General features: G+C 41.4%; 1 protein-coding gene across 1 annotated transcript; it reads right to left on the bottom strand.

Annotated features, from left to right (window-relative positions):
• Window positions 1–1,158: 1,158 nt before the first annotated feature.
• On the bottom strand, window positions 1,159–13,244 carry LOC146673568 (scavenger receptor cysteine-rich domain-containing protein DMBT1-like). The gene is made up of 14 exons (XM_085400973.1): window positions 12,836–13,244; window positions 12,261–12,692; window positions 10,938–11,194; window positions 10,560–10,716; window positions 10,348–10,435; window positions 10,177–10,239; window positions 7,607–7,806; window positions 7,366–7,497; window positions 7,085–7,272; window positions 4,233–4,384; window positions 3,902–4,147; window positions 3,657–3,819; window positions 2,505–2,591; window positions 1,159–2,060 (listed from the first exon to the last, which is right to left on the bottom strand). The coding sequence occupies exons 1-13, from the start codon at window positions 13,242–13,244 to the stop codon at window positions 2,505–2,507; spliced, it is 2,574 nt and encodes an 857-aa protein (XP_085257099.1). The 3' UTR covers window positions 1,159–2,060.
• Between the last annotated feature and the right edge of the window lie 8,648 nt (window positions 13,245–21,892).

Below are 21,892 nucleotides of genomic sequence, written 5' to 3'. Positions count from 1 at the left end.
AAGAAATCATTCTAAATCTTCTGTGTTGGGAGACAGATGCAACTTCACATGCAGGAAGAGAGGATGAGGAGGGCAGAGATTTGCCTGGTGAGCATCTGCTTCAGAGGGCGCACACAAAGAGATGGGTGGAGCAGCCAGAAAGCTGATTGCTACTTTCCTGTTAGATCAGCAGATTTATTGGTTTATAGACACGTGACTGTGGAGAGTGAAACCTGTCATTAATCTTTAAGCCTGTATGTTTAAAGACGGTAACACCGCAATCACCAAAGTAAACCAACTCCACTCTACAGCCAAGCTACGTCATATTGTCTGTCAGAACAACAACACAAAAGTCATTACACTGAATCTATATATGCATTAAGTTAGTCTCTTTTCACAGATCCATGCATTTAACTCGGCATTTTTCACTGCAAAATGTCCTGTAATCCAGTTTATCAGTACATCTTCTTCACCGTTATCTAACATTGTTGTTTTATGTTGTTAATAAAAAAAAGTATTGTTTAAAATAGTAAATCAAGAAGGCTTAGAGTTAAATCTGATGCCCGATACAATCATTAACTGCAGTGGAGTCATGTGTAGGATGGATGCAATTAGGCAGTGGAGAAAGTTTTATGTGTCAAAATACTGAAATACAAGAAGAGAGATTGTTCTCACTTTGGTACAATCTATATTTAGATTTCATTGGACAAGCACTGTTTGAGTGCTTGCCCTCACAGAACATCACTGAGTTGAAGCTACATGTTTTATCTCATCTCTTTCTCTATTTCTAATATGGATTGTTGCTTATTGTCTTGTAATCTCTCTTCATATATGAAAGAGACTTATTGTGGTTTAATACTTCAACTCTGGTTTAGAGTTATGCTGAGTACAAAGTACTTATTGGTAGCCCACAAAATGTTACTCAACAGAAGAAAAAACAGGTCATTGCCTTCTTCTTTCTGATTTAACAGGTGTTAAATAGATGAAGCCTGCATAAACATGCACTGTTCTCAGTGTATATAGAGCCCCGTGTCATTCAGAAAACCACTGTAGTTAATGGAGTTCGGGCTAAACAGTTTCTTAGTGAGACAGTGGAAATAACAAAAAAATGCTTGAAGCTTCATTTTTACCCTGACCTTTTATTTTATTTTTGGTCTTTCATGCAAACAGTAAGACAGAATAAGAAAAAAGAACACAGCAATAACTCTTGAATGATCACTTGAAGGCAAAATTCAAAAGTCAACCCATACATAATCAAATTAAAACAAAAGCAGCTAGAAAACAAGGAGTAAGGGAATAAATGATACTGCTCTCCTTTTAATGACTCACCCTGGTAAAGAATCAATTTCCATTTATCTATATGGGACTTTATGGCCCCAAAATATATGTTTCTCAAACTCTCCTCTTGTCATTTCATTTCATTTTCCTCTCAAATGGATACTTTCACATCTTTATGAGTACGGTAAAACATCTTCACCTAAAACAACTTGAGAAGAAGGAATGCTTCTTTATTGCTTGTGAGACCTGTTACCAAAGATGTGTTTATATTCAGAAGGGCACAAGTCCAACAAGTCGTTAGTCTCAATTCTAATCCAACATTTGACACCCTACTGGTCCCCAGAAGTTCTAGAGTGCAACCAGCTTTGCTTGGAGACATTTGAGGAATATATCAATTTGTTCAAATAAATAAAAAAAAACTGACACACTTCCCTTCACCATGTTAATAATAAAATGTAGTAAATGCTCCGATGGCTGCATCAGAGAGCAACTTCAGGTTAGTGTTTTGACTGGAGCAGCCAGGGTTCAAACAAACAACCTTCTGGTTAGTAGATGACCTCCTCTACCTCCTGAGCTACTTCCACCCATAAGGAACAGAATCATTATCTCTCTGTTTGGTCCTGTCCTTACAATACTTCCAATAAAACTGCTGCCTTTTCCAGCTGTGTAGTGATCACAACACCATAGCAGCCAGAAGACAGCTCAATCTTTCATACAACCAGCATCCGGATCATCATCAAAAGACAGGGATCATCATGGAGGTGGGCAGCCTGTCAGTCAGTCCGAGTCACCATGGAAACCACCTGAGAAGATGAACGACACTGAATGCTGGAAAATCTTCCTGTTTCTGGTGTCATACCAAATTGTATCTATCGTTCTCCTCCCACTTCTTCCTCTTATCTGCTCATCATCAGTATTTGAGATGGACCTTCACCCTGATCCTGGACTGTCAGGCTACAGACAACCAACATTTCACTGACTTAGAAGATCGAACTCATCAGATGTCAAGTTTATAGACTTTTAGTGGGAATAATAAAGACATTATATTTGCTTTAACTCAATTCAAGAACCTGAAATCATAGTTCAGCTGGAATCAGTATTATTTCTGTAGTTTTTCTTTCACCCTCCATCAGTGAGGTTTGAGATGTTTCTATTATATTGAGGCTTTTCATTGTGCTAATGAATAGCACTAACTATCAGCACAGGTCTCAGAATGATATCATCTAAAACAGCAGACTGTGTCTTACCTAATGAGTCCAGGCCATGCTGATGAAGGCTTCACCTTCATATTTGGGCCTGGCATATCTGCGTCTGCGAGCAGCTCCAGGACAAGTCTAAAGACAAAGAGAGACAAAGTCCAGACTTAAGAACATCAACGCTGATCCTTTCATTCAGGACTGAATCTGCTGAGAGCAAACATTATAGCTTTTGTGTCAGAATCCCTTAATTGGACCAGTTTAATTCCCAGTGTCCAGTGTTTTGTATAAGTTTTACTTCCCTTGCAGTCTTTTTGCTCTGGCTTTTGGAGGAGGCGGATGCATCTTTCACCCTCTCCTTACCCTTATCTTCCCTGCTGCTGCTTCTATGTCCTTGTCTGGTCTTGTCTCACTCTAACCCTGAGAGAGCCTCTCATTCTTGCTCTTGTCCTCTAAAAAGTAAAGAAGAACTATGGCTTTGATTAACTGGTCCCTTAATGCACTTGACACCCTTTTCTCAACGAGAAGCCTAGGATTGGGAGAGCCTGCGTGCTCTGGAGGGACTTTCCTTCCAGATACACGATTTATGGGTGGCAGAAGTGGTGCATCATGTGCCTAGCGGGACTGTCTATTGAAGACATTGAAGACATCTACCTATTCAGCACCATGATAAAGGGGCTCTTCCTGATCTGAGCTGGCTTGGCCCTGGTTTATTGGAAATTGAAGAAAACGGTGAATGCTGTTCAGAAGCCCACAAGGCTGGCTGCTTTGATCGAAAATGTGGGAAGAGTGGTGAGTGCTCAGATTGCAATCATTGTGTCTATGCATGTCTAGTAGTTCCAGTTTTAAATTGTGTGTTAACCTTTCCTTATTTCATTGTTACTGTGGATTCTGTTTATGTTTTCCTGGTTGATCACTTGAACAGCCGTTAATGAAGCGCTTTATGTTATGTATGTTGTCTGCCTACTGAACTGCATTTGGGTCATCATTCGTCACTATGTGATGCAAACATCAAAGCCGTGGAAGAATTTTAGAGATTTAATTTGCCTGTGGGTACAGGTATGCCAGATCAATACATCTTTAAAATTCAGTAATGTAGGAGTAGTTACATGCAAATACCGATAATAAAACTCTGAGATGCAAATTTGGTATGTTTTGATAGAGCTTAACACATGCTGCTAGTGTGTTAGCAGAATGCTGTACCTGGAGGCAGCTGTACTCCTGTTTGGGACACACGTGGAGTTTGCAGTGCAGGAAGACTTCACCAGAACCCCCGGTGAACTCAAACATGTTAAAGGAGAAGTAGTTGGAGGTTCCCAGTCCGTTGTCCTCCACCTGCACAGTCTGGTCAGCAGGGTTGGCACAGCTGCTCACAGACAGGAAAACACACTTTGTTCAGGAGTCCATGAGAGAGATCAAAACCACATGACTCTCTGAGTCTGTCTCACCCGTTTATGATCAGGTCGTATCTCGGAGTGCTGTCGGGTGATGGCTGGTCAGTTGCCCAGCAGGAGTCGGTCACCACGACGACCACGTCTCCGTCCAGCCCGTCAGTCTTCAGCTCCACCCAGATCTTCTGGTTCAGTTGCACTTCAATGCAGGACTCCACAGCTTGTGTGTGGCTGACGTTGGTGAAAGCCTTCATGGTCAGAGTGTAATCCCAAACTCCAGATGTGATGTGCTGGATCACAGAGCTGCAGAACACAAACACACTTCAGCTTTCTCTGACTCACAAACCTCATGAGAAGCTTCACATCTTAAAGTAATTCAACCACACACCTGTCTCTGATCCTGAAGGTGGCAGTCTTGATGTCCGGCTGAGTTTGGACGCAGGAGAAGTCGATGTAGACTTGGTCGTGACGAGTGATGATGTCAGAGGAGCTGTTCTGGTTCATGATGGTGTTTTTGTAGATGAGTTCACTGTTGTTGGTCTGTGGAGTCACACAATCAGATGACGCTAAACAAGTCGGTTCATTTTAAAATTATAGTATATGTATAATTTTTTAATGCTGGACATCAGGAATCAACAGAGATCTGTTATGTTTCTACAACTTACCAGGTACTATGATTTCTTGGTCAACACAAAGAAATAGGAATGCATCAATCCAACTTTTATTTCTGACCTGATACTTATATCTCCTGATATCATTGTTAAATTAATTAGCTTTTTTCATAACTCTGAGGTGATGAAGAGATTGGGAATTGTTCTCCATGTTCAATGCAACATCTAACTCCAAATGCACAAGCTTCTTGTACATATAGGGTCCCCTTGTGTCTTTGTCCTCTGTGTCCCTCCCTGTGCGTCTGTGTTTATGTTCCTATTGGCTTGTTCCCTCCTTGTGCCATTGTGTTTCCTATTTTATTTTGACAGTCTTAAGTTCCATCTTCAGTGTGTTTAGTTTTGCTGCCTCTGTCTCATTACATTAATTTGTCTCAGCTGTGTTTCCAATGTATTTCCTGTTCACTCGTCATTGTGTTGTGTAGTTAAGCCCTCTGTTTCTCTCTGTCCATTGACACGTTCTGCTTCATGGTTGTATGTTTCTCTGTGTGCTTCAATGCGTGTTTAGATGTTTGCCCTCGGGCAATTGAGAGCTTCGCTTTTACACTCAGCTTTCTTTTCACCACGATGGACTGGTACAGCGTCATCACTGCAGAAGCATCAATTTGTCTGTTGATCTCCAGACCTTTTTCGAACTGTGCTCGGCCGGGCCCCATAGACTAAGGCGCGTTCACCAGACGTTCGACCTCGGGCACCCTCCACGGGCCTGACTCCAGGGCAGGGCTCTGATAACCCTAAGCGCGCAAGGTGAACTGTTCCCTTGATGCTCTATTTATAGGGATCTTTTGAATCGCTCTTTGTCTGGTCCCTCACTAAGGACTAGTTTACCACGGGTGACCCTCCCAGGGGGCAAAAGCCCCCCGACAACATAGCCCCTGGGATCCCTGGGACACACAAACCCCTCCACTACGGTAAGGTAGTGATTCCCTTCTGAGAATTACTATCTTAAGATAATAAATGTTATTATCTTGCACCAAATGTTAATTAATCATAATAAATCTTTTTCATGTGACAGTCATTAGGCTTCTGTAAACAGCTGTTATTTACACTGTTGGTTTTTGATAAAGGACAACTGGAATCAAATAATATTTAACTGAGTTGCTGTTAAGATGTCACACTACCATAAATATAATAAAAGCGTATAAAACCGGTTTGGCAAACCAACAGCCTAGCATATAATTCGTAAGCAGATGAGTATGCACAAGAGAAAAAATATTACATTGCATCTTTTTAGTCATTTCAACTCACTTTAACCAGCTTCCTCTTTGTTTTGCTTTGTTTTTTTTTTAAAATATAACAGAGCAGAGCAGCAGAAGCTCAGCAGATGCTAGAAGATGTTTGGCTGCTTGTAGTAGACTTGTAGTCAAGACCGCCTAATCCGAGACCAAGACAAGACCAAGACCAGAGGGTATCGAGACCAAGACAAGACCAAGACCAGAGGGTATCGAGACCAAGACAAGACCAAGACAAAAGTCCATCGAGACCAAGACCACGTAAAAGTGGTCTCGAGACCGGTCTCGAGACATCCAACTCTAGTCAGCAACCACATAAATATGCCCATTAAAGTCGACAACAAACCACACCATACCAGCCCTTAAAGTGCTCACTGAAATGGTTTCAATATATTTCTGCTCAATGAATTCACCAAAATACCTAAAGTTAATGAAAATTGTTTAAGTAGCTGAACGCCACTGCTAGCGCTAGCTACCTGTACATAGCATGTACTGTAACGTTAAGTTAAAGTTATGTCTGCAGGGACAGTTGCAAAAAAACTGTCCCTACATAATTTATAATGTTTGAAGAACACATTATAGATAACAATATTACATAAACATGACCACGTCATCTGAGGTTGGAAAGGTAGTTAGAAGAGTTTGAAGGTGTTTGTTACCTTTGAGGGTGTTTGCGCTCCAGGTGCCTGGTGAAGGTTGAGGTAGTCCCGGCTGTCTCGGTCAAGGAGACTTTGCAAAAACTGCACTTTGCCGAATGCTTCTTTTTTGCATTTACCAAAAACTATTTGTGTTCTATGAACGCAAACTTTATGACAGACGAAGTCGCTTACATTTCTGTAACTTACTGACCGGGCATACTGCTCAATCTAACGGGTTGCATTTAGTTGTGTTTGAAGGGCGCGAAAGGCGAAATAATAAAATGCCACAATGTGGAGGGATTTGAGCATGGCTGAGCCACTGTGTGTCGCTGTGTGACAGCTGAGCAGGGAAAGGAAATTAATTGAGGAGCCGGCTCTCGCTCAATGGGAGTCGACTATTCTGATTCACTAAAAAGCACTCTCTAAGCACGGCTCTTAGAGCTAAAGCTTTTGCGCATGATACATTATCGAACGTTATGCTGTGTGTCATGGATACTGTTGACTCCAAATCTCCCGACCACTATGTTGATCTGAGACAGCAAGACCGAGACAGCGAGACCAAGACAAGATCAAGACCAAAGTCCGTCGAGATCAAGACAAGACCAAGACAAAAGTCCGTCGAGACCGGTCTCGAGACCAAGACCGGTCTCGAGACATCCAACTCTAGCTTGTAGAAGGTAAAGAGGAGGAGATGAAACCCACCATGACCACCGTCCCACAGCTGTTGCTGCTGTTGAAGCTGAAGGTCACCATGTGGGTGAGCTCGTCCACCCGACCCCTGCAGGTCGGGTCGTTGAGGTGTAAGGCAGAGTAGTCGATGCCTTTGTCCTCCAGGAGACAACCGACCAGAGTGACTGAAGCAGAGTCCTGCATGCAGACCGTTGGATCACCTGAACATCACAATATCAGTCAGAAAAATCACAGTTAGAAGTTTTCCTCCATCATTCAGCCCTGTTGACATGGTGATGTCACAGCTGTCGTACCCAAAGAGTTGTTTGCTTGGTACTTGGAGGCAAAAATGTCCCGACAGAAGCAGCGAGTGTCACCACCGACCGTCTTCTCACCACAGAACTCGTGATCGCTGCAGGTCCTGTCCTGACAGAAGGCCTCAGAGGCTACAGAGGAACACACTGATGTATTATCCTGAAAACATGGGAGCTCTAAAACTCCACAGTTCAGGTGTTTAACAAAGGAGAGCTTATTAAGGTCTTATTAAGGTCTTACAGCAGCCGGTCTTTGATGTCCAGCCATCCAGAGTGTGGTTGTGTTGACTGCAGGCTCTTGCGTAGGCCTTCAGGAACTGACAGTTGAGTCCGTCCACTGCAGGATATTTGCACAAAGTGTCGGTGCAGGCGGTTATGTAGGGCTCTGGGTCAATGTCAGTGTTACAGGAGGAGAAGGGCGCCTCCTTCAGGAGATCACAGCTGCTCACCACAGAGAAAACAAAATTAAAGACAAGAAAATGATCAACTGTAATCATTTGTCTAAATATAGCTTATCAAACACTACTTATCTTGCGTATGTGCTTCTCTAAATCTAATGGTTTTTTATGGTAGATCAAAATTAAAGGAAGTCTCTGTTTTTGTAATTTTGCTTCTACACTGTCATAATGGTTGTTAAATAAAATCATGCAAATCAATCAAGATGTGACTGATCTGCAGTTTTTCACTTTTCATTTTCATTTCATCAGTTTCAAGGGACTTGACTGCTTGGTTTGTATCCCCTTGTCAAGTCTGCATCTGTGTTATGTTTCCTGTTTTACTTTGGCAGTCCGTGTCCTATGTTAATGTTTACCGTTTTGCTTCCTCTTGGTCTTCTCAGGTTTGATTACTCCCAGCTGTGCTCCCTTTGTGTCTCTCGTTCCCTCCTTATCCCTCTGTGTATTTTAGCCCTGTGTTTTCCTTGGTCTGTGTTGCGATCTCCCTCATTCATGGCTGTGTTTCCCTGTGTGCCTCACTCTATGTTTAGTTATTACTTCCACAGTGTAGTTTTTATTGTTTTACCCTTGAGTCAGAAATAAAGCTGCTTTTTGAGTTCACTTTTTTGCTCTGTGAAGTCTGCATTTTAGGTGCTTCTCTGCCTGCACACAGCCTCTTCATGACATTTTTTCAGGGAACTCAAAATGGGTTAACAATTCAAAACTGTTCTGTAGGAGGTTGATCAAGGCTTGAAAGCTGGTGCTGCAAATTCCAACAGGTGATCCCAATTTTTTGGATTACTTACAACCCCCTTTGTCTGCGTCACTGCAGTATCATACCCTCTTGAGCATCAGTTGATCAGTATTATACTGCTGAAAGAAGTGTGTTGCTACAAAAATGGTGAGAAAAAAGCAATTAACAATGGAAGAGACACAGACCATCGTAACACTTAAAAATGTAGGTTTTTCCTACAGAGAAATTGCAAAGAGAGTCAGGGTGTCAGAGAGTACAGTTTCTTTCACTATCAAAAGTTACTCAGAAACTGCAGCAAAGTGACAGGAAGATGTCGGGCAGACCCAATACCACAACTGAATCAGAGGACAGCTTGCGGCTCAAAGGACAACAGCTTCAAGCACAAGCTTAATAGTAGTCATGGCAACCAAGTCTCAGCTTCAACTGTGAAGAGAAGACTTCGAGCTACAGGTTTGACAGGATGAGTTGCAGCAAGAAAGTCACTGCTAAGACGTAAGAATAAAAGGCTCGCCTGGGCCATGAAACAAAACCTTTGGGCTACTGAACACTGGAAAGGAGTATAATGGAATCAAAAATTGAAATCCTGGTTTCATTATGCTGGATTTTCGTATGCTGTTGAGTAGGTGAAAGATTCCATGGCATCAAGTTTCAAGGAGGAAGTGTGATGGTCTGGGGCTGTTTTGCTGGATCCAGAGTCAGTGACTTATACAGAATGAGGGGAACCCTGAACCACAACAGTTACCACAGCCTTGTCCTGCGCCATGCAACAGCCTCTGGCCTAGTTGATCAGGGGTTGGTCATCCTACAGCAGGATAATGACCCAAAAAACAAGTCCAAGCTATGCCAGAATCAGGAATAAAGAACAAGATGATACGCTTGAAAACATGGAGTGGCCGGGACAGACTCCAGACGTAAACCCCATTGAGCTGTTTTGGGATGAACTGGACAGAAACGTGAAAGCAAGGAAAGTGAGAACATAACTGCACTTAGACTGTGGACGGCCTTTTTTTCTTTTTGGTGAGGCGAGAGATGGAAAGAGGGAAAGCTGAGACCAGCGCTGCCCTGACTGTGGGTTGTTGTATGAATGTCCAATAAAATTGACAACTGTGAGCACAACTGTTGTCGGTGTGAAGTGTATTCCACAGTATCATTGCCAAAATTGGCAATGAAGAGATGCCTTCATGAATGTAAATACAGAGGATTCATAACAAACTAAGGGATACAATTACAAACAAGAAGGCTGATTTTGACTTTAGTAGCGGAATGATGAAGTTTGGAGGAGAGAAATAGTTCATAGTCTGAAGCACCACATTATGAGTCACACATAATGGAGACAGTGTTATAGCATGGGCATGAATGCCTTCGAGTGGAACCAATTATTTCTGAGCCTGTGAAAACATCAAACTGTGTATATGTCTGTAATTCCTAAACAGTTAATGCAAGGCTTTTGCTGAACACCTTTGCTTAATGCTATAAATCTGGACTACATTCAAGGCTTAAGTGTGGCATTTAATGTGGTGGTCTGCAAAGGCAAACTTCTAAAGAAGTACACAAGGTAACTGCCACAAAAATTCTATATCCAAACAATATAACAGATGTTCCCTACTGTGTGGATCTGCTCACCGTTCAGTCACACTGGTGCAGTTGATCGTGCTGTCAGCAGGCTCACTGTACTGCATCTCACAGCTAGGGGGCGACAAACAACAAAGTTCAGGCTCATTCATACAAACACAGAATATCTGCAACATCAGCAGCAGCAGTCAGAGGGACTCTGAGCTTGTGATGAGGTCTTACCTGGTGGAGCTGTACTCAGAGAGCCTCAGGTCACTCAGAGACCTGCTGGAGTTTCCACACAGACCCTCCACAGATGAACCAGCAGGTCCTGCAGAGGATCAGGACAGAATGAGTCAGATCAGCATCAATATTCAAACTGGATGAACACAGAAGAATAAATAACAGCACAGTTTACAGTTTATGTTACATGAATTAAACTTTATCTTCTGTACTTTCTAAGAGGATCTGTGCGGTGTCTCCATCAAAGAAGACAGAGATGTTGAGGTTGGAGAGCGACAGCTTGGCAGTGACTCCAGTTTGGTCCTTAGAGAGCTGCACACCATGAACCAGCTGAGGTGAGCTGCTGAGGGTCAGCGTGGAGTCGTCCAGCTGCATCACAGCAGAGACAAAGTGGAGGAAACACTGAGTGAAACATGTCAAACACACAAACAGGCTGATTTCACAGCAACAACCACTGAGTTCAGCAGCTCTGAAAGAACTGCTTCTAACAGCCCTGAGAAGAACGATGAGAGGAGACACAGCAGAGGATGAGGGAGGACTTTGGATCAGACTCCACTCTGACACATGAACTGTGGCTGTAGGTCGCTTACCTGAACTCTCCCACCTTGTTCCAGGTGAATGTCATGCCCGTCCACACGCAGCGTCACACTGTCCAAAAAGCTCACATCTTTACGACGCCGGTCCTCAAAGTTCCCCAGAACATGGAAATCTGGCAGTGACGGAGTCGAGATCAGAGAGTACGCACAGCGATCCTGGATGGAGTTCATATGGCCGTGAACGTCGATGACAGTGGGGCCGGTCACAGTGCAGGTGGAGGCCAACAGACTGGGCATCTCAGGTAGAAATTCTTTAAAAAAACAGAGGGGTGTCTTAGTATCAGCTCTACAAGTCTTCTGGATTTTGGAAGCTTTAAGTTATTTAGAACTTCTTGAACAGTTTCACAAGATATCATGATAAGTTCAGGAGATACATGTATGAATATCTAACCATGGTCACACTTTTAGTATGGATGATATAACCTCTGGAAATGACTGGTCTCTTGGATTATCTTTAAGCTAACATTTCAAAATATCTCAGCACACAATCTACTTTGTCTTTTGCAGAAATGACCAGAAGTGAGTGACAGGTGGTATGAAGCAGACTTGTTTGGGCATTTTTTGTTGTGTCGTTTTCTGTTTACTGGGGTGGAAAGATTGATCCTTACAGCCAGTTGATGGAACTGGGTACTGGAAAATTTTGAACAACTTTAGTATGATCGATTTTAATTCTCTTCATGCAGCTAATATTAAATTAAATAATTGTCTCATTAAAATATCTTAAGATACAATTTATGTTCAAATATAATGCCTGTAAATGTCAAAAAGGCCTTAAAATGTAATTAAAAATAAACATCTGTATTATTTTGTAAATAATAATCAAAAAACCAGAACAGATACAATGACTGAATTCATGTCCAAAAAAGAAAGAGCTTGTGGGTAAAACATGTAGCATAAATCAAAAAAATCATAGTTGTTGACTGCAAATCTGTCAGCTAATATCAAGAGCTGTGGAAAAGCATTGCAATTTGGTGTTTTATTTTGGTATTGTCCCACTTTAACAAAAACTGAAAAGCCTCCCAATTTACCATCACAAAGAGCTGAAAGAAGAGGTGGTTCAAGTGCAAAGCCTGTAAAGAGTAAAAAATCATCCAAATTTGCATTTTAAATGGAAAATGATGGACTTTTTGTTGGGTTTACAGTAAGGCTTCAAGATATTGTCTGTAAATAAAATATTCAATGTGAAAGAGCTTGTGGGCAAGACAGTGTAGCATAAGTCAAAGCTATCATAATCGTTGACTGCAAACCTGTCAGCTAAACATCCTGGACATATAATCAAGCAGTGGGACTTCAGTGTCTGCAGCTGCACAAATTTACCTTCACAGATGACACCAGCGTCCTCAGAGTGTCCACAGTTGTGAGATCCAAATCCTAAGTGCTGGCACTGAGTGAGATTTGATTCACTGCCTGAGCAACTGACATCATCCAGCCAGATGGGTCCGGTGCCCTGACCAAACTGAGCATTTGCTGGTGCTGAGACGACCCTGCCGCAGCCCAGCTGTCTACACACCACCTGAGCATCCACTAGGTCCCATAGATCATCACACACCGTCCCCCACTGCCCACTGTGGAAGATCTCCACCCTGCCAGAACACGAGCTGTTTCCTCCAACCAGGCGGATGTGCCCCTCCACTGCTGCACTGTTGCTCACTGCTGTTGTAGAAGTGAGCCTGACCTGATTGGCTGTAGAGGTCTGCGGTATTGGAGCAGGTGTGGTTGAAGAAAGTGCAGATGTTGTTGTGTTCACCTCTGTTTACAGTCAATACATAAATGAATAAGTGAGAGTACTGCGGTAAAGCTGAGAGCATTTTCCTTCTGAACAGTTGAATTTAGCAGCAGGATGAAAAAGATGAATTTGTTACAGTGTGATCATGCTTAGAGGGCAACAATACCTGCACAGTACGCAAGGTGGCACACAGATGGCCTCTCAAGTTTGTAGACGTAGTAGTTTCCATAGCATAGTTTGACTTGGATGGTGTGTGATGGAAACTGGCAGCAGCTTCCAGACCAGTTGTTGCACACAGTGCGATTTACAGTTTCACCTGGCTGTGAGGGATGAGGTTGTGTTATCCACAGAGGAGCATGGGTTCCACACCTGTTTGAGTCTATACACCTCTCGGGAATACGAGCATTGGAGCTCCCCAGAAACAGGCGGTACCAGCCTTGCCAGTTAATAGATTGATCACAGTGTAGGTCCTGAGTGTTTGTGTTGTTTGTTGAACGCCATTGATCATTCAGCACAGTGTAGTTGTAACAAGGATCGACACTTTGGGAATATCCTGAAGGATGAAAAGAAGTCATCTTTACTTCAAGCAAATTCCACTGATTTACGTGAAATTTACATAAGTCATACAACCCTTTTTCTTATGCTTTAAGGATAGACCATATTCAGACAGAATGTGATCAGACAGAGTATATTCTGTCTGATCACAATACTTTTTTACCCCGGTAAAATATTATGTAATTTGCTTATATATATTCCCTAGGTAGTGATGGCCAAATTAAGTTTTCTGATGCATTTAAGCTTGTATTGAAAAACAGTTCTTCACTAGAAGCTGTTCAGTACAGTCTTTGGTGACATCTGGTGGTCACAAATATGAAGAGCAGCTTGAACCTACAAATTGGAATGCACTGCTTTATTAGGACTGCCCCCCAAAAAAAAAAAAAAAAGGACTGCCCACTCTATACAGCTGAATTGACAGTAGTGATGGGATTTCCGGCTCTTTTTAGAGATCCGGCTCTTTCGGTTCGGCTCACTAAAAAGAGCCGGCTCTTTCGGCTCCGAACCGGCTCTTCAGGTTGTTTTGTTGCTTTAATTAATTTATTATTAACAATAATATAAAATTATGCACAAAAGGAATTACTAACGTAAAAACAAGTGGTTTTATTTATATATGTTTATATATAAATATATGCGGTGGCCCCTAGAGACAAAACACGTACAAACTCCAAAACACATTTCTAGCATGAACTGAACTTCCAAAGCAGAGCTACTAGATCACTTAAATTACACAATTGAAAGCATGTGTGTATTGTTTGTATATTTATACACAGGCACTCATATATATATTCAAATAATTTAAAAAAAAGTTCATTTACCTGTTATTACCACACACCAAATCCGGTCGTTGGTACTTGCTGGCTTGTGTAGCCACAAGATAACAAAGGCTCAACACTGCGCCCAGCATCCTGGAGCACTTCTGTTGTCTTTTGTACGTGTTTTGAGTTTTTATGTGCTTCTGAGTTTTTATATGCTTCTGAGTTTTTACGTGCTTCGGAGTTTGTACGTGTTTTTACGTGTTTTTGGAGTTTTTACGTGTTTTGGAGTTTGTACGTGTTTTTACGTGTTTTGGAGTTTGTACATGCTTCAGAGTTCGTACGTGATTTGAAGTTTGTATGTGCTTTGTCTCTAGGGGCCACCGTAAATATACTTTTATTTATTCACTCCACATAAAATGTAATAAATAAATCATATAATACAAAAATCAACTATTCACATTTCAACTTTTAACTATTTAAATTTTCAGCTTTTTCCTTTCACAAATTTAAAGTGAAAAGAACACAAAACACTGCAAACCACAACACAATTAAATATAAATTATAATATGAAAACTAAAAGAACATGCATATTCTCTGTCATATGGACCTGCATGAATAAACTTTCTCAATCCTTTATCATCTGCAACCGAAAATAGTTGTGGATGATTACTATACCTTTCTAATGTTGTTGTCCCTGCCTCTCTTTCTCTCTCTCTGGCTCTGTTCCTGTGCTACTGAGTGTAACTACCGCCCCTCCCCCCTCTGCCCAGCGTAAAGCACAAGGCTCGTGTGCAGAGTGAAGCGGAAAAAAAGTGCGAGAGAGAGGCTGAGAGAAAGAAAAAAAAAAAAAAACCCACGTGACGGCTCGCGATAAGGAGCCGGCTCGCGTCGTTCACTTCAAAGAGCCGGCTCTAAGAGCCATTTCGTTCGCGAACGACCCATCACTAATTGACAGTGACGTGCCGAATGAAGTTTCGCACATCATTGATCACTTTGTTCAGACAAACCAAGCTTCAACACAGTGTTTCTGAAACAATGAGTTGATTTTTTTTGACACTTACACCAGAGCTTCAGCTTTAAATTGGCCATCACTACTCCTAGGCCCTAGGTATATAAATACAATATACCCTAGGACCTAGGTATATAAATACAATATACCCTAGGACCTAGGGTATATTGTATTTATATATCTGTTTAACGTCATTCGGTGTCCAGCATTGTATTTACCAACAGTTTTGGGAAGGTTACTTTTAAAATGTATTCCATTACAGAATGCAGAATACATGCCCCAAAATGTATTCTGTAACGTATCCCGTTACGTTACTCAATGACAGTAACGTATTCTGAATACTTTGGATCACTTAATATATTATCATGCTTTTTACAACAACGTGAATGTACTATTGCTGTGTGATTTATTACTATTACTGAAGGTCCGCGACTCCGAACTGTAGTAAAGGGACCTCTGACTAATACGGCGGGGTCCCTGTCGGCTCGTAGCCGAAAAATAGCTTTACTTTGTTGTGTGGGTCAACTTTTCTTGCGAGAGACAGAGAGAGCCGTTGAAAGGCTGCTCCAACGGAACTTATTGTTTTCGGAGGAAAACACGAACACGGTGTACAGTCGAGTCTTAATAGCTTACTTACAACTGGGCTCGTCAGGCACTCTTCTTGGCTGAAGTGGTTATTATTATATTTACATGCTTCCAGCTCCCGTTTTTCCTCGACGACAACTCGTACCTTTCCACTCCCCTTTTTCTCCCTCCTCGCGCTCACAGACCCATAACGTGTATGGCAGTCCATTCTCCCTGCAACACGGACTACACTGCCCATGATGCTACATTCTTTAGAGCTATGCTTGTAGCATTCTGCCTGTTAGCTTAGCACAACAACAACAACAACAACAACGAAAAGGCGCTCTCTCACCCAGGAAACACACAGTCGAAGAGAGAGAGAGAGCGTCGCCCTGTAACCATGGAAACCGTAACGCTGTAGCTGTCAAACAAAACCCAAACAGTCCTGACCCGCGACAATATGAAACAGGAAAGTACCGCAGTGTAATCCATTTATTTCAACAAAGTAACTGTATTCTGAATACCACCCTTTTAAACGGTAACTGTAACGGAATACAGTTACTCATATTTTGTATTTTAAATACGTAACGGCGGTACATGTATTCCGTTACTCCCCAACACTGTTTACCAAGGACTTAAGTTGTTGTTTAAAATTTGCAGGATGGTTGGGGTTAAAGGCTGAATGACCTCACAGGCCTAAGGGTTGCTATTTATGGTCTTTGTAATGTACTTTGTTTGGTTGTTTCATGTAACCTTGACAGGATCCCACCTGCGATACGGAGTGACTGCAACTCAGCCATGAAGTGGTTGACCACACAAAACAGAGCAGTGTCAGTGGATGGTAAATGGTACTGAAAGCAGCTGTACATAATTGTCACAAATACTTTTTCCTTGATTGGTTTTATGTGTGAAGAAATTCATGAAGTCCTTGCTAGTTAATGTTAAAGGAATGGTTTGCTCAACATAAATGACTTTTTGACAGTTTGGTTACCGTGCTGAAGAGAAACCTAGGGCTGTTCTTATTTACTTCAAATGGAGAATGATCAAAGGTAAATGATCGAGGTAACTTCCTTCTGAAGAGGAGTGATTTTGGTCTTTGTGTGAGACCCAGATAATCATAACAGACACACATGCAAAATTTCACACATTATTGTCAGGTCCTGATCAACCTGTTTTTTCCCCAAAGATTAAATATTGTTTTAAGAATTTTTTTTTTTACCCCCAAATGGCTTTTAACCTTTTATTTGGTTGTTTCCTTGATATTATCAGAAATTTATGAGACTGTGCTGGAGTTTACAGCCTTTTCAGCTTTCCTTGTGGTTCTCAGGTTGTTTCCTCTTTAGTTTTTTTCCACTCAAGTACCGTAAGGACACTAATGCTCTGCTGTTATCTCTTATAATAAAACGTCTTCTTAAACTGCTTTATTAGTCACCATTTTCTTTATTGCCACTCACTCTGTATGCATCTCCAACATACACCTCCCACTTCCTTAATTCCACCAACCCGCTGCCATTATGGCAAACCCAAAGGGGCTATAAGTACCAAGTGAATGCAACAACACAACATCTCCCTGTTTTTTTTGTGTGTTTGTTTTTGAAACAGGATACAACATGTCTGCCAGTGGCATAGCTGATATGAATTTCAAAAGGTTTTTTTTTTTGGAAACATAAGGATTAGAATCAGTTTTCAACATTGTTACAGATCAAATTTCTGTTACACAAAACAACAACAACAACAATACAACACGGAAACTGCTCTCAATACTTCACATCAAAATTTGACATTTATTTTCTCTTTGAAGGCAGCGACACCCCTGCCTACACCCTTCACCGATTTATTTTGTTATTGTGGTTAAAAATGAAGAATTAAATGTAAAGGTGGAAGATTCTCATCAAGCAAAATTTGGTAAAGACAATAATATACAGGGTGGGCCATTTATATGGATACACTGTAATAACATGGGAATGGTTGGTGATATTAAAATCCTGTTTGTGGCACATTAGTATATGTGAGGGGGGAAACTTGTCAAGATGGGTGGTGACCATGGTGGCCATTTAGAAGTCGGCCATCTTGGGTACAACTTTTGTTTTTTCAATAGGAAGAGGGCCATGTGACACATCAAACTTATTGGTAATGTCACAAGAAAAACAATGGTGTGCTTGGTTTCAACGTAACTTTATTCTTTCATGAGTTATTTACAAGTTTCTCTTTGTTCACAGCCATTGACATGTCAAAGAGGTTAACACGTGAGGAGCAGATCGAAATTGTGTTGATATCTGGTGAACGCAGTAACCGGGTCATTGCAGCAGATTTCAATGCAAGACACCCTACGAGACCACCCATCTATCATGCTACAGTTAGCAAACTGCTTGCTAAGTTTCGTGAAACTGGTTCAATGTTGGATTTGCCAAAATGCGGATGCAAGAAAACTGTCACTAATGAAGAAACATCAGTGGCTGTCCTAGCTTCATTCAGCAAGAGCCCACAGCGTAGCACTCGCCACATGTCACTGGAGAGTGGCATTAGTCGAACATCCCTTCGGCGGATATTAGCTACTCATAAATGGCACCCTTACAAACTCCAGCTACTGCAGCATCTCAAAGAGGATGACTCAGATCGGCACACAGAATTTGCAGGACCCTCAGTTCATGCAAAGGATTTTGTTCAGTGATGAGGCAAACTTTTATGTGAATGGTGAAGTTAACAAACAAAACCACCGCTATTGGTCTGACACTAACCCACATTGGACAGATCCCTCCAAGACTGTTGGAACAACAAAAGTGATGGTTTGGTGTGGTATATGGGGTACAACGATAGTGGGTCCATTCTTCATCAATGGAAACCTCAAGGCCACTGGATATTTGAAATTGCTACATGATGATGTGTTTCCCGCTTTATGCACTGAAGCTGGCATGTTCCCTGAGTTTTTCCAGCAAGATGGTGCACCACCACATTATGGGTGCCAGGTCCGAGCATTCCTAGATGAACAGTTTCCTGGAAAGTGGATTGGTCGTCGTGGGCCAGTTGAATGGCCCCCAAGGTCTCCCGATCTGACCCCCTTAGACTTTTATCTTTGGGGTCATCTGAAGGCAATTGTCTATGGTGTGAAGATACGAGATGTGCAGCACCTGAAACTACGGATACTGGATGCCTGTGCTGGCATTTCTCCTGCGGTGTTGCTATCAGTGTGTGAAGAGTGGGAGAAGAGGGTTGCATTGACAAGCCAACACAATGGGCAGCACATTGAACACATTTTATAAGTGGTCAGAAACTTGTAAATAACTCATGAAAGAATAAAGTTACGTTGAAACCAAGCACACCATTGTTTTTCTTGTGACATTACCAATAAGTTCTACTGAGTGCGGAAAGATGCAACTGAAGAGTTCTGAAGCATGTCTTTATTAGGTAATAACATGGCACAAAATAAAGGAGGCGGGTATTTCTGGTAGTGAAAAACTTTGGTAACTAGACACTCGTGGAAAAAGTTGATGTCTTTGGTGAAAGAAATCTCTCCTTCCGGGTCATCCGTGGATCGAGTTTCCTTCGAGACGTGGGCAGCGATAAGCAGAGTTTTGTATAAGATTAATTATTCAAAGTAAGCTCAGGTATGCCGTTCAGCGGGTTACTTACAGCGCCGGGAGGAGACGGGTATTTCTGGTAGTGAAAAACTTTGGTAACTAGACACTCGTGGAAAAAGTTGATGTCTTTGGTAAAGAAAAATGTGGGTAATCTTAGACACCATTGCTATTCAAGGACTTTCAAACCCAGTTTTCACTTTTCTACTCTGAGCATTTAAAGCATGTGACACAACTTTTCTTACTCACATTTTTCTATCTAACATTCACACACATTCATACTCTGATGGACGCATCAGTGAGCAACTTGGGATTTTGCCCTGCAGATTGCCCTGTAGTTGGTATGCAGACTTGAGCACATGGAGATCAAATCACCACCAACCTTTCGATTCGCAGATGACCTTCTCCATAACCTGAGCTATGTGCTATGATTGAAAGATATGACTTTTCTAATTTAAAGAGAATTGTTTGGACCGTTTCAGCCATGCATTTGTGAGTGGGCCCCTATGAGTTTTGTATTCTGATTTAAATGGGAAGACATGACACTACATTGTTTGATGAAGTCAATTAGAGAATAGTTTTCAATCTAAGGTTTTTTTTTTTTTTTAAGAATTCAATTTTGTCCGAATAAAATATCCTTTGAATATATTTTGTTTTGTCCTAGCCATGCAGATGGCTTCTACAAACATTTGAAAAGAATGGGTCACTTTGAGGAGCTTAGTGAATTCCAGCATGGTAAATGGTAAATTTATATTGTAAAGATTCTTATATAGCACCTTTCTACTCTCCTAGAGTACTCAAAGCGCTGTATACAACATGCCACATTCACCCAGTCACACGAGCACTTTCTCCAAGCTCAGTGCTGTTTAACCGTATTCACACACATTAATCCTCCAAAGGATGCATCAGAGACCAACTTGGGGTTAGTATCTTGCCCAAGGATACTTGGCATGCAGACTAGAGGAGCCAGGGATCGAACAACCAACCTTCCTGAGCTAAAGCCACCCGGTACCGTGACAAGATGCCACTTGCGATTGGCAATGACTGCAACTCAGCCATGAAGTGGTTGACCACACAAAACAGAGCAGTCTCAGTGGATGGTAAATGGTACTGAAAGCAGCTGTACATAATTGTCACAAATACTTTTTCCTTGATTGGTTTTATGTGTGAAGAAATTCATGAAGTCCTTGTTAGTTAATGTTAAAGGAATGGTTTGCTCAACATAAATGACTTTTTGTCAGCTTGGTTACCGTGCTGAAGAGAAACCTAGGGCTGTTCTTATTTACTTCAATCAGTGATGAATAGTAAGACACTAAGATTTTTTTCAGGGTAAATGAAGATCTCCTAAATACATGAATAGGACATGACTTTCAGTATAAATTCAGATGGAGAATGATCAAAGGTAAATGATTGAGGTAACTTTTGATGAGGAGTGATTTTGGTCTTTGTGTGAGACCCAGATAATCATAACAGACACACATGCAAAATATCACACATTATTGTCAGGTCCTGATCAACCTATTTTATCACAAAGATCAAATATTCTTTTAAGGAAAAAAAATGCCGGTCACAAACTAAATGTCACCCCCAAATGGCTTTTAATTGACTGCCAGCTGTTTTAGCTTACCTGCTGTCAGCAAGCTGAGAAGAGACAGGATGAGCAGGGGGTGGAGCATGTTGCAGAGAGCCAATCAGGCGACGGAGCTGTAAGACACACCACACACGTAGTTGGATATCTCTGATTGGATAGAAAGTCACAATCCCATTCTCCCATCATCAAAACTTGGTATTCATCCTAATATTGTACATCATCCCACAAGGTGGATGAAATGTCTGTAAGTTTCCATTTGTTTATCTAAATGTTTGAAACCCTCACCATCCAAAGAAGAAAATATAATCATTTGTGACTTGATATACTGTATTGACTGATAAATACCATACATTATTTCCTTTTGATATGTACAGTTTGCTATTTGCCTCGAGCGTATTAACTTGTGTGTGTCTTTGTGATACAGTGCGGTTGTGGGTGATAGGAGTCACTTTTTAATTCTGCTTAAAAAAGTATTACAGTTTTATTGAGTCATTTAATGGACATCTAAAGTTTGAACAAACCTGTTTATTTTTGAAGAATTTGGTACCAACAAAAATGGAAATGTGGAAGATTCCCAACAACCAAAATTTGGTTAAGACAACAATGTAGTAAAAATATCTCCAAAAGTTGATTCTGTTCATCTGGATGTAGCGTTTTGTGGGAGAAACATTTGGTCACTCATCCAAGTGACTTCTTCAGTCTCAGCTGACTGCAGGTTTCCCCAATCGTATAAACAGTACATTTGCATAATGACTGAAACCAGCCCACTGAAGGAACAATGGGCTGTGAGGTCAGTTCCTTAACCTCCTACCTGCCGTCCACATACGTGGACATCACATTTTGGGTTATTTAGACCAAAATACTCAATTTTGCTCTACAAGGGCCTGATATCCACTTACGAGGACACTATACTGCTACTGTTCTATCAAAATTTTAATCAAATATCCTTATGTGGCTCTGATTTCTCTTAAAAACAAAAATAAGGTAAAAAAAATGATCTGGTAATTCTTTGTTTTTACATTCATCGGGCCCCAATATGCCCAAATATCAAAGAGAAATTAAAAATGTATGCCATGGAAGAGTTTGGATCTTAGGAGGTTAATCTTAATTATGCAAATTCTCATGACCATTGATCAACAACCACTGACCAAAACCCACTGATCAAAGCCCA

The sequence above is a fragment of the Rhamphochromis longiceps genome, linkage group LG3, assembly GCF_057381845.1.
Source record: "Rhamphochromis longiceps isolate RC_006_pf linkage group LG3, R_longiceps_female_GT1.1, whole genome shotgun sequence".
NCBI lineage: Eukaryota > Metazoa > Chordata > Actinopteri > Cichliformes > Cichlidae > Rhamphochromis > Rhamphochromis longiceps.
Note: the sequence above shows the minus strand (reverse complement) of the source record. Positions and strands in the feature narration are given on the sequence as shown.